Raw genomic sequence first — 12,054 nt, 5'->3', positions numbered from 1 at the left:
CCGGCCGGGCAAGAGCTTCCGGGTCGCCGCGGGCAGCGCGGCGGCGCCCTTTAACATTTTTGTTTTAGGGAAATGTGCTCCCCTTCCCTGCCGTTCAAAAATCAGTGGGCGAGTTCCAAAACCTAAAAAAGTGCAAGCGAAACTGAATATGCTTGTACAATGCTCCTTTAAAGCTTTTTTTTTTAATGTCGTGAGTTAGTTTTATATTACTCGTCTAGCCTATATTTCCTGACACAGAAACGTTTACCCGCTCAACACACATCACACTTAATGCTACAACATCCTGTGTGATTATGTCCACTCCATGCAAAACAAAAAAAACACCAAAATAATAAATAAACAATCATTATAAAAATAGTCAGTGAGGCTTGAGCCGACCGCAGCCTCCGGCCACTGCTGTGCAGGCATATTAGGAGAGTTTAGAGCTTGTGTGGGAATCCCGCATAAGGCTGTGCACACGCACACTTCTTGGAGGCCAGGAACTCTGAATGGCAGGGCCGGACCCTGCCACCAAGCACTGCTGTGCTGTTTATAGGCACGTATACCAACCCCAGGAAAGCACCATCCGAAAACTATTTTAGGGACATAGCTGGAAAAACAGGGCTGGTAAGGTTTCAAGGACAGGTGACAACCCCTATAAGCACATGCACTGCAAACACGCCCCCAGCATGGGGGCGCGGACTACTTGACCGGGAACCTAAACACAAAGACGCACCTGTGTTTTTCGAGAAGGCGGTTTGACCTCCCCAGGGCAAATATGTATTTTAAGTTTCGAACAGTTCCTATAGCCCGATTCCTGTCAGGAGAGGGGCAGAGTACACGTTGCAAGGTCATTTCCTGTAGGGAAACAAACTGCCTTTCTGCAGCATGAGCCGGGCGGAGCTCGCAGAGTAACGCGTGAGTGCAGCTACATGAGGAGTGGGTTGTATACATCACGTTCGCTGATCTGAATATAGCACATCGTAGGAGCGGCCTATCCATAGGGTAAGAGGGGACTATAGCAAAATTATGTTTGCACGAGCTTTAAATATCCCCAGCGTGAATCTGCTGTTATTTTTTCACAACTGCAGACAATAACGTTGTAACAATCCATAAGATTACTCATATCACAAACACTGCAAATGACAGGAGCATAAAACATGCATTTGGAATTTACTCCAATATCGGGGAGGCAACTGTATCCCTCCCCCCCCACCCCCCGAAAAGTTATTGTTTTTTCCCAAGAATGCAAAAAAGCCGTTTTCTGCAAGTACATTTTCAGCTCCTAAAATAGTGATTAAATCACGTTTTACACTAAATTTGATTCACATGTACTGGATAAAGGCGCACCGACCGGCATCTTCAGGCAATTTTAGGTTAAGTTTCACCAAATATGGAGCCATATTTAAAAAAAAAACCTCAATGTTCTCACACATAGATCCCTTCGATCTGTTATAGAGACTCCTAACTCCATCCCATCTTGTGCATATGATTAAATGTAGGTCTACTGAAATGGACGCACGATTTTAGATTGCTCCGCCCACTATTTGAGACTTTAAGAAAAAAAAAAAAGAATATTGACACAGGAAGTGCTAGATACCAAATGTATCTTCTTCACATGAACATTGAGATAAAGAAGATCCAACATGGTAAACGTCCCAGTTATTCAAACAAAGGAAAACATGGCAAATTGGGTCTTGGAATTGTGAGAATTGTTAAACTTTTCCACGGGGCAGTGAGGGGTCAAGACACTTCTATGAAGATACAGGGGAGGGCGTACAAAGCATAAAGGTGGAGGATTCAAAGCCGGCACTACACAGAAGAGCCCGACGACCTGCTGATCACAGCGCAGGAAATATGCCATGATATATATTGGGAATTGTTTTAAATAAAGCCCCAGGCTCGATAAAATCTCTGCCGATGTGTACCAGAGCTAGATGGGTATCTGGAGCTCATATGTTTCACGTAAATAGAACACATATTGCATTACAAATGCTATAGGTGTCACATTTTCGAAAGTTATAACTATTGGCATTGTAAATGACAAAGCTATTAATTTCGCTACTTTCAAAAACAAAACATAAATAAAAAATGTGTCATTTACAATACCAATAGCTCAAACTTTCCTAATGCGAGACCTATTGCATTGCAAATGCTTGTTATTTTTGCAAACATTTTTACTGATTTTTTCAGATGAGAACTCATTGTTGTGTTCAGTCAAAATCCCAGGAACATGCAGAGAGTGAACGTTATGTGCAAGGTCGAAGAACAATGCCCCTTGTTATTTTGTTCTGGCCAGGCCTTAGCCCTTAGACAAAGCATACCGATGCTGCTGTTGTTTGGACAACGTACTTTGGCTTTTAGTGGGATACAGGAATAGGTGACACACACTTGGAGAGGGGCCTTTCCAGGGAGAAGAGCGAGCCAGCACCTATGATGTAGATCTACCATCTATAGGCTGAGGTATGGGATCTGATTACAAAACACACAGATCTTCCATTATATAATAATAATACTTCTTCTTAGCAAGGGGAGGGAGGTTAGGCACTATAGTCTTTTCTCCATTGTCTTTCTATGATGACCTCTCTATGATCTAGTGACTAGCTGCTATGCTGACTAAATTTGTACTATGCATTTTCCTTCTTGTTGTGGCACGTATACTGCATGTTAGGGCACGTTAGTTAAAATTAATATTTTAAACTGTTTTGTGTCACTGTCAGATCTTATTGTGGGCAAGTACAAGAGTGCGAGGTAAAGGGTGTCTTGCCACCATGATTCCTGAGAGATCTGGGAGTGTTGTGTTCTGGGATGTCTAATCATTTGCTTCTCTGTAAGTAGGAGAGCAAGTGAGAATCTATGGCTAGTCGGTCCTGGGCTCGTGGGTACTAAGTTGTTAGGAAGACTCAGTCCCTATGTACCAAGGCCCCATATTCCTGCGCATAGTTCTGAGTTTGTGTAGAATCCCTGCAACACTAGTTATGTCTTTGGAATGTTGTTTCTGTGGTTTGACTGCAGAAAATGAATGTTGTAGGAAATTATTAAATAGTTTGTCTGTTTGTACAGGTATCTCTCAATCGGGAAATGTGATGAAGTGCCTTTGCTTTTTAATATTGGAACCCCTTGTACACAAGGATGACCAACCCACTCGCGAGAAGACTGCGGGCTATCCAAAATGCAGCAGCCAGCACTAGTCCTACAACTCCACGTGGGGACCAAATCACACCACTCCTTGGGGAACTCCACTGTCTCAAGTGTGCACACTTCAAACTCCTCACCCACTCCTACAAAGCACTCCACAGCACAGGTCCTGCCTATCTCAACAGCCGCGTTCATTTATACCAACCTTCTAAAACCTTCGCTATGCCTGTCTCAACCTAGCATACACACACCCCACTCATACACAAAAACAGAGCACGTCCTTGCCTTCTCATACGTGAGGAACTACCTCTCACTACACATCAGAGCTTCCTCCTCTTTTCCTTCTTTCACAAGAAGCCGAAGACCTGTCTTTTTAAATAATTCCTCCACGGCTGTCCTCGCTCACCGGTACTGAGTGCCTGGGTATGGGTGATTAGCGTGCTATGAAAACACCGATAACCTGACAGTATAGCACTGTCTGCACATTCAAGCTCCTTTGTTGATGCTGGAGTTAGTAGTGGGCATGGCAAGGCCAATGCTGAATGCTAACTGACTTGATGCTGATGACGTGTACGCTTACTTGAGTGTAGACAGACGCTGTGCATTTATAGTGCAAACTCCGCTGTGATAGTCTAGCCCTGCCGCTCGTTCACTTTGCCTCAGGTACCCCTGCCTATGGTGTCGTATTGATACCACTATCCGTGTACTACAGCCTGGGTAGATGCCCCTCTTTTGTAGATGGGGTTGACATTCGTATGGCCTAAGAGTGAAGCTTTTTAGTCACTGTTAGAGTAAACATGGAGACCCTCAGTGGACTCGGCTGAATGTCATGTTTACTGAGGTAGAAATCAAAAAACCCATAGCAGCATCCCACTGACTCACAAGAACCTCAAAAGAGGGCAGGAAAGCACACGTTCCATAGCCATGCCGAAGACCTTCTGTCCCATCAAGAGTGCAAGCGAGAGACACGGTTCAGACTCTTCTGGGATGGGGGATCGACCACATCCAGTAGAAGACCATCCCAGTGGCAGCTAAAAGGACAGACTTTGGTATCGTTCACGGGATGGATGATGGCTGATACTGATACCATAAGGTAGCAGAGTCCCAAAGACTGCACTAGCTCCCCGTATTTGTCATTAACATGGAGATAGGTGGAACTCCTTAAACTTGGGCATTGCTTTGCATTAGATCTTGGTCCGGTCGGTTGCAAAGATTTTGGGCAGTTTGTCCCCTGAGATGGGTTCCTCGCAGACCTTCCGCAGTTGGGGTCGCCTCCCATCCACATCAGCCAGTGCAGTTCCTCTCCTTCCTGAACCATGCAAGTCCTCTTCTCCTTCAATTGTCACATTAGCATGTTTGGCCAGAGCAGGAGATTTAGTCCCAGTCCTCAAGGAATGAGGCAGCCAGAAAGGCTCTGCCAATAGCAGGCGTTGCTCAGCGTTGGTGTGCAGAGCCCGCTCACATAGATGTGGTAGAAGTTACCTCGCTCAAGGGTGCTGGGATTTATTCCTCTTTGAGGGAACATTGAACTAAAACTGTCCTTTGTTCAAGCAATCCTCCAGTCATGAGAATGTGCATGTTGGCATTCGTGGTGATATCTGAATCAGTTAGGTGTTGATTAGGCCAAACAGGTTCTGTGAGAAGTTTCTGTGCTTTGTTGATTTTCGATTTCGTTTCATTCAGGATTTTATTTTACAGTACTACATGATTCTTTACTTTGGTTCAAAACCACTTGGTTTATTCAACGTCTAATCAAATTTTTATTCATCATTCAGCTTAGATTTTCTACCCCTTAACAGCTCTGTGTGCCAGACCCAAGCACCTTGAGCTTAAAGCCTAAAGAAATATGGTGCTTAAGGATGCAAAAGAAAATGAAATCGTGCTTGCATGGTGTGGTGCAGTGAGGTTGCTCCCTCTCATACCAGGCCGACGTGGTATGTGGTCGCTCTGACATCCCTAGTGCCATTGTTTCACACTTATTGTGATGTCAAGGAAGTTTTCCAGTAGATGAGACTCCATTTGTTTGAACCGTCTTCTGTTTTTAAAGTTTTACAAGTTGGAAAGTCTGTCTGCCAAGAATCTAGCAAGTAAAATACACTCTCCTCTTATCTGTGTCCTAAGTACTAAACGGAAGCTTTTATTGTGAGCTCCACCTGTCCACACATGACTTGCTGCAACCACGTTTAAGTGGTCCTAGGGCTATATAAGGGCAATACACACACAGGAATGTAACATGTATTTTTTTACTCCTGCTCTGTGGTTTATGCTTTTTGGCGGATATTCTTGGTTAGTCCATGATGTTTACTTGTGTTTTTGTTTACCTGATGTTGTTTTTTAACATCTGTTTTAAACCCAATGAACATTTGAACATATTAACCTTCTGTTGAGAATTAAGACAGTAGATTCATTGAAACCGCTGCACCTTTCTGAAGTACCTCTGTGTTTTCTTTCAGATTTCCACCCAGTACCCTGTGGTGGACCATGAATTCGATGCCATTGTGGTTGGTGCTGGAGGGGCTGGCTTGCGGGCAGCCTTTGGCCTATCCGAGGCCGGGTTTAACACCGCATGTATAACTAAGCTGTTCCCCACCAGGTCTCACACTGTTGCTGCACAGGTAAGACTTGCTGATCTTCATTATTGTGATGTAAGTTTTCTGATGTAGGGGTCCCTCTCAGCCATGTCTTGGAACTGTAGATAACTGGAAATCATAAACTAACCTGTAGTAATGTGTTTGCCATCTATAGCTAAATGTGCTCCATTTAGGGGTGTGAGTGAACGGAGACCAAATGTGCTGATCCATTAACCTACTTACTAGGCTTTATTCTACTGTCCTCTAATGGGTTCAGGTTTTGGAGCTTCAAGAGAAAGAACACCTACACTTCTGTATGCTTCCTTACTGCCAGCCCCAAATTGCCAGTCGTTCTATTTCATTTAAGGATGATTTCCCTTAAGTTCTGATGAAACAAAAAATATGGTGTGTGAACTCTGAGTCGGCAACAATGAAATTGTTGGTTTAAAGCAAAACAAAATTACCAAGAGGACTGTGTTTGAGGCCAGCAATGCTTCCATATGTTCTTTTGGAACATTATCTACTACTTGCCCTGGTGACCGAGGATAACCAAAGACAGTTGAGTGCTCAATACTGTCAAGAATGGATTGAAAATTCAGTTATATTGTTCTCCACCTTCCTCATTCTTTTGCAACTTAGGAACTCTTTCCACTGGTATCTAGCATAGATTCTGCTATGCTAGATAGCCGTGAAAAGAGTTGCAAAAGAACGAGGCATCTACCCACAGTATGTCTTAGGAAGACTTGGTCAGGCATGCAGTAGTGTCCCATTTTGGAATTTGAATTGAGTAAAGAGAGAGACATTACTACTGTTCTCCTTACATCAGATTTTCCACATCTTCAGCAGGGGGATCGCTTGATGTTTTGAGACCTTAGAGACATACCAATTTGCAAGTCTCAGTGGACCTTCTTGAGGGTTCAGACAGTTATTTGTCTCTTCCTGTGCTGAAAGCACTTCTCTTATGGCTGAATTCAAAACCAAAGGAGGGAGTGGTTCAGCTTCGCTGTTTATGTTTGGATAACTTGCCAGGTCTGCACTGCAGCCACAGCACAGGATGAAATCTCCTCTTGCATTTACAACCACTGATCAGTCCATCAGCATCTCTTCTACTTACAGCTTAAACCGTATAATGCGTCGGAGCTACGGTAGGCACGACATTGCTAAAACGGTGCCTTTGAAAGGAAGAAGGTCATCTATACATTCGAAATTCTCTCTGAGAGCAAACTCGTCAACATCAGTCAGCAAGTGTGCTCTATTCACAGCATCACAGCTATGCATTGTATTTTTTGCTGCCAGTGCAAAGCTTCGTACGCGCTCTCCACGTGAATGTCTGACATCCGTGTTCTCAGAACATAAGAGACTAAGAGGGACAGATCCGCTAAACAAAGCAGACCAGTTCTATGAGGGTGGTGCAAATCTTCCAAAAGGCTCCCGGGAAGCCAGTTTAAAAAATCCAAGGTGACGTTAGTTGTAACGGAAGTTTCTAAGGAAGGCATAGTGCACACAAGGCAGGTGGTGTGAAAAGGTGAAATTGTGCCACATCAACAGGACAGAATTGAGGGCAGTCCAACTGATCATGAAATCCTGCCCTTCGTCAATCTCGGCAACGACAATCCAGACACAGACAGACTATGCATTATCTGAACCAGCAAAGACGGACAAGATTGAGAGAGAAACTCAATCGATTTGGAATTAGGCCCTGGTGAGAAACCTTTAGTTGATCGCAGATTATCGTCCAGGTCTTCAGAACTTGACGCAGACTAACTCAGCCGGCACCTTCTACAAGATTCAATGTTAAGGATTTCCTAGAAGGGTGAAGAAAGTCTTTCTACTTGTTAGGAGGCCATCCCCTCCCTGTGAGCTCAGCATTGCCAGAGGCTATCCTCTTATTCCTTATGTGGAGAAGCTTGTGGATTCCTGCCTTGGAAGTGCCTCTGCCAGTGTGAGTTAGGTTCAAGACTCTCCCTTTTATTCCTAAAGTCATGTTAGAATTTTATATTCCTTTTACTTTCTTTCCAAATTCTCTGGCAGACATGGTCTCTAAGGGAAATAGGCCTTGAGCTACTATTTAAACAAAAAAAATATCTCTTACTTACAAAGCGGCAAATGGTAAAATGTGGAGCTCCCGGTACTGGTGCGGCTTCCAGTAAAGAAACCGTAACTAGATGGATCTGATCCTGAATTTTTTTGTTGCTGCCCAAAAGTTGACAGGACATTGATAGGTCAATCTAACCTCATCCGTGCTGCCCCGATTTAACGCCAGTGTTGGGCCCTAATGAAAACGTGCGTGGTCATGACCGAACGGTTCCGTCATGAGCACAGCTCGACCGATGCTCATGACGGAACCGTTCCTTCATGAGCATCGAAAGGGCTAAAGCCCATTCAGTTCAGGGGCAAGGAACTCCAGCTGCCATCATGAGGAATATTCCTGTACCATTTGCCTATACCCTTTAATTCCTCATTCGGGGCACAGCTAACTACATCATTGTACTGTTTGTAGCTAGCAGAGAGCATCCATGACTGAGAAGGAAGAGTATTGAATGGAATTTCCTTTACTAAAGATGGGAATGCTGTACAAATGGCGCATTGATCCATGGTGCGTTGGGAATTAATCGTAATGGACCTGACGCTAGCGTCAATTCAAAAAATATACAGCTCCCTAAAAGACCGGAAGAAAGACCGTGAAGGGGTTGGTACTGTACTTTACTTATTTATTTTGAAAGTTTTATATAGCGCGAACAAGATCTTTGCAGATATCAGAGCGCTTTACAAAGCAGGGAATACAAACAAGAGAGTGAATAACAGGCCATTAGGTATAGCGTAGTTGTAGGGGTTGGGTAGGTACATGAGGGAGCATAGTAAAACAGGTACATCAATAATACAAATAAGTGTGAGCATAGATAGTCAGGTAAGTCAATAATACAGGTAAAACAAATAATCGAAGGGATCGAACAGATAATACAGATCGGTGCAGAGTCTTTAAAAATCCACGTTAATAGGTCAATTGTATTTAGCCATGAGAATAGCTTTTACTTCTTTCTTAAAAAGTGTGATGGAGGAGATGAGCCTGGTTTCAGGAGGGAGTGAGTTCCAGATCCTGGGTGCCATTCCTGAGAAGGAGCGTTTATAAGTTTTTTCCTTCCGGAATCTTCGATGTTTGAGCAGAAGATTGTTTGTGCCTCTAGTTTTTCTAGAGCTGCCAGAGATTGACCGCTTCTGGGTGAGGTATCGGAGAGAGCTCAGGTGTACAGCCTTGTGTGTCATGCAGGCGATTTTCAGATGTATTCTGGCTTCAAAAGGCAGCCAGTTCAGGGATTTCAAGTCGGGGGAGATATGCGAGTGTTTTTTTGACCCAGTGATGAGTCTCGCTGCAGCGTTTAGAAAAGCTCGTAGGGGTGCAGTAGTAGTTAGAGGGAGACCGCAGAGGGCGATGCTGCCGTATTCAATTCGAGGGATGACTAGTGCTTGCACTGCAGTTTGGAAGTCTTTGGCTGGTAGGAAGGGTTTAAGTTTCCTCAGGGTATTGATTTGGAAGTTCGCTCCCTTAGTTGCCTTGCTGATATGATGCTGCATGTTGAGATTGGTGTCGAGAGTTATGCCTAAAGATTTTGCTGAGTCCACGATGGTGGGTTGGACATTGAGTGCAGTTACCTGTTTAAGCCAAGTTTGAGTGGTGGAGATCTTCGCGGGAGGTGAGATCAGAAGGAACTCTTGTTTTCAGAGCATTGAGTTTGAGATGATTATCGGCAAGCCAGGATTGGGTGCTTCTGATCGTTGAGTTCAGGAGTAAAATGTCTTTGGGGGATTGTAATTTGAGATATAGTTGGGTGTCATCTGCGTACATGTGAAAGAGTACATTGGATGCTTGTAGCAAGGTGGTGAGAGGTTCCATAACTAGGTTGAACAAAGTTGGGGATAGGGAGGATCCTTGGGGGACGCCTAACGATACAGGTATTGGCGAGGACATCGGGTTGTTACTCTTGAATTTCTGCGACCTGTTGTATAAAAAGGAAGTGAACCACTTGAGAACAGTCCCAAATAGACCCATTCTTGTGTTCAAAAGTTCGAGTAAATTCTCATGTTTAACGTTGTCGAATGCTGAAGAGAGATCAAGAAGGATGAGGAGGCAGGTATCATTTTGATCTAGGATTTGAAGGGCGTCGTCAATTATGTGAGTCATAGCAGTTTCTGTACTGTGTCCTGCTCGGAAGCCTGCTTGATGAGGGTTGAGGAGATCAAACTGATCAATGTGTTTAGTCAATTGTAGTTGTGCGCATTTTTCCAAGAGTTTGGCGAGAGTGGGAATATTGGTAATGGGACGGTAATTGTTTAGATCAGATGGGTCGGCAGTAGGTTTCTTTAGTAAAGGTGTGACTTGTCCAACTTTGAGGGAGTCAGGGATGATTCCTTGTTGAAGTGAGCTGTTGATAATTTTAGTCCAGAGTGGAAGGAGCAACGGGGTGAAATCTGTGACAGCGTTAGCAGGGAGGGGATCCGTGAGGTGATTGGATGGTTTCAAGGTGCTGAGCAGTTTGCCAATTTCTTCTTCGGAGTAGGTGTTAAAGGATGACCTTGTAGCATTGTTTTTTGGTTCGGAGGGTGCTATGCAGTGGGGTTTGGAGTAAAGGCTTGCGTCAATGAGAAGATCACTCTTTGTGTTGTCAGTTTTTTGGGTAAAGAAAGCGGCGAAGTCTTCACAGGAGGGTTCTTCGCACATAGTGCTGAGTGGTTGGGGTTGTTCCTTGGCTTGTGATCTGATTAGCTCAAACAGTTTTCTCGGACGGTTTTTTGCTTGGTCGAGCTGGAGGCCGAAGAAGTCTGATTTTGAGCGCTTTATTTTCCTGAAGTAGGCATTTCTCTTTTTCTTCAGGGTTTTCATGTGCAGTGCAGAGGGAGCTGATCTCCAGGTGCGCTCTGCCATTCGCATGGCTCGTCTATCTTCATTGAGACGCCCGTCGTACCATGGATTGGAGATTTTAGCGGAGACTCTTTTTAGCTGCATGGGTGCAGCCTCATTAATTATTGAGGTCATGGCGTTGAGATAGTGGTCAGTCAAGGATTGGACGTCCGTAGCGCCCGTAGGAGGGAGTAGGAGGTCGCGGCTGTTAATGTTGGGACGAAGTTCGCTTTGGTTTTACTTTGTTTTCCGTCTATGATTATACATTGAAACCTTTTGTAGAAGAAACGTGATGCACAGATGTGTACATATCATTTGACATTCTAATTTGATCATCACAAAAACGCTATTTAAAGAAATGTAATAAATGATTGCAAAAAAACAATTTCTGGAATTGTGAAAGGTACAGGTTGGTTCCGCAGAAGGTAGAGTCGGCCTGCTAAGAGGCTGTTTTCTATTTACTTTGTGTTTAAAAAAAAAAAATCAAAAACCATTTTCAGTCCACTATATTTTAAATTAATTTGGCTGTTGGGAAGTATTTTAAAAAAATAATTCTGTTCTTAAAAGTATCCATGAGGAAAAAATGCTGCTTAAAAACAATTTTAGAGATTGCGCTTGTAGAGGCATTTCACTATTTCATAGCGAATACCTGCGAGGGAGAACTGGGATTATAAGTAACAGTTTACTGTTACCCTGTTAAGATACTCCATTTACATTCCTGAAAAGGATGGATGACTGGGTCTGCTTTGCATGGTTTCATACTTGTGACCTCTGTAAGCCTCGCACCTGCAGATCACTAACCAAGGCGATAGGAAACGTATCCTCTTTTGAACCCTTGAGCGCCGGACGTGAGCGCTCACTCAGGTCTGAGTCTTCCAGTCATATCTATCTTGTATCCTGCTGGAGCAGTGGTTTTTAACCTTTTTCTTTATATATGTGGACTCCTTACCAAACTGTTACTGGGAGCCAGGGACCCCCACCAGAGCAATTTCGACGATTTGAACCTCTGCACTGCAGAAAGAACTATACATCAAACAAAACTCACTAATTGTGAATATTTAATTTGCAAACAAAAAATATACATAAATGGAAACTTGCATTTTAATAGAAAGGTTGGTGTTGTTCAATAGTTGGTGTGATTTCTAAAAGACGAAGCCATATGATTCTCTATCATATCAAGTTGACTTTGTGTGTTCTCGATGCATGCTCTTTTCTTTTGTCTGTGCATACTAAAGCTTCATTTGAGGCCACCAGTTTTCTGTCCTAGATTTTATTTACTGTATTTGTGCTAATTAATCCCTTGCCTGAAGCTAAAGATACCAACGTAATACATTTTAGAACACATTTTATTGATTTTATTTGGCAACAAAATCCAAATTAACACTGCGCTGAGGCCACGGGGGCCACGATTAGAGAACCCATCAGTACATGCACTACCAGCAGCATTGTACACCACTATGGTTGTAGCAT

At 43.6% G+C, this 12,054-nt stretch overlaps 1 protein-coding gene across 1 annotated transcript in view; it reads left to right on the top strand.

The window, feature by feature from the left end:
• Positions 1–12,054, top strand: part of SDHA (succinate dehydrogenase complex flavoprotein subunit A) — a 201,451-nt gene that overhangs the window by 60,629 nt on the left and 128,768 nt on the right. Inside the window, exon 3 of the mRNA XM_086950178.1 lies at positions 5,571–5,732. Coding sequence (XP_086806304.1) covers positions 5,571–5,732 — 162 coding nt within the window. The remainder of the gene's footprint in view (positions 1–5,570; positions 5,733–12,054) is intronic.

Source organism: Lissotriton vulgaris, unplaced genomic scaffold, assembly GCF_964263255.1.
Source record: "Lissotriton vulgaris unplaced genomic scaffold, aLisVul1.2 SCAFFOLD_220, whole genome shotgun sequence".
NCBI classification, from domain to species: Eukaryota; Metazoa; Chordata; class Amphibia; order Caudata; family Salamandridae; genus Lissotriton; species Lissotriton vulgaris.
Note: the sequence above shows the minus strand (reverse complement) of the source record. Positions and strands in the feature narration are given on the sequence as shown.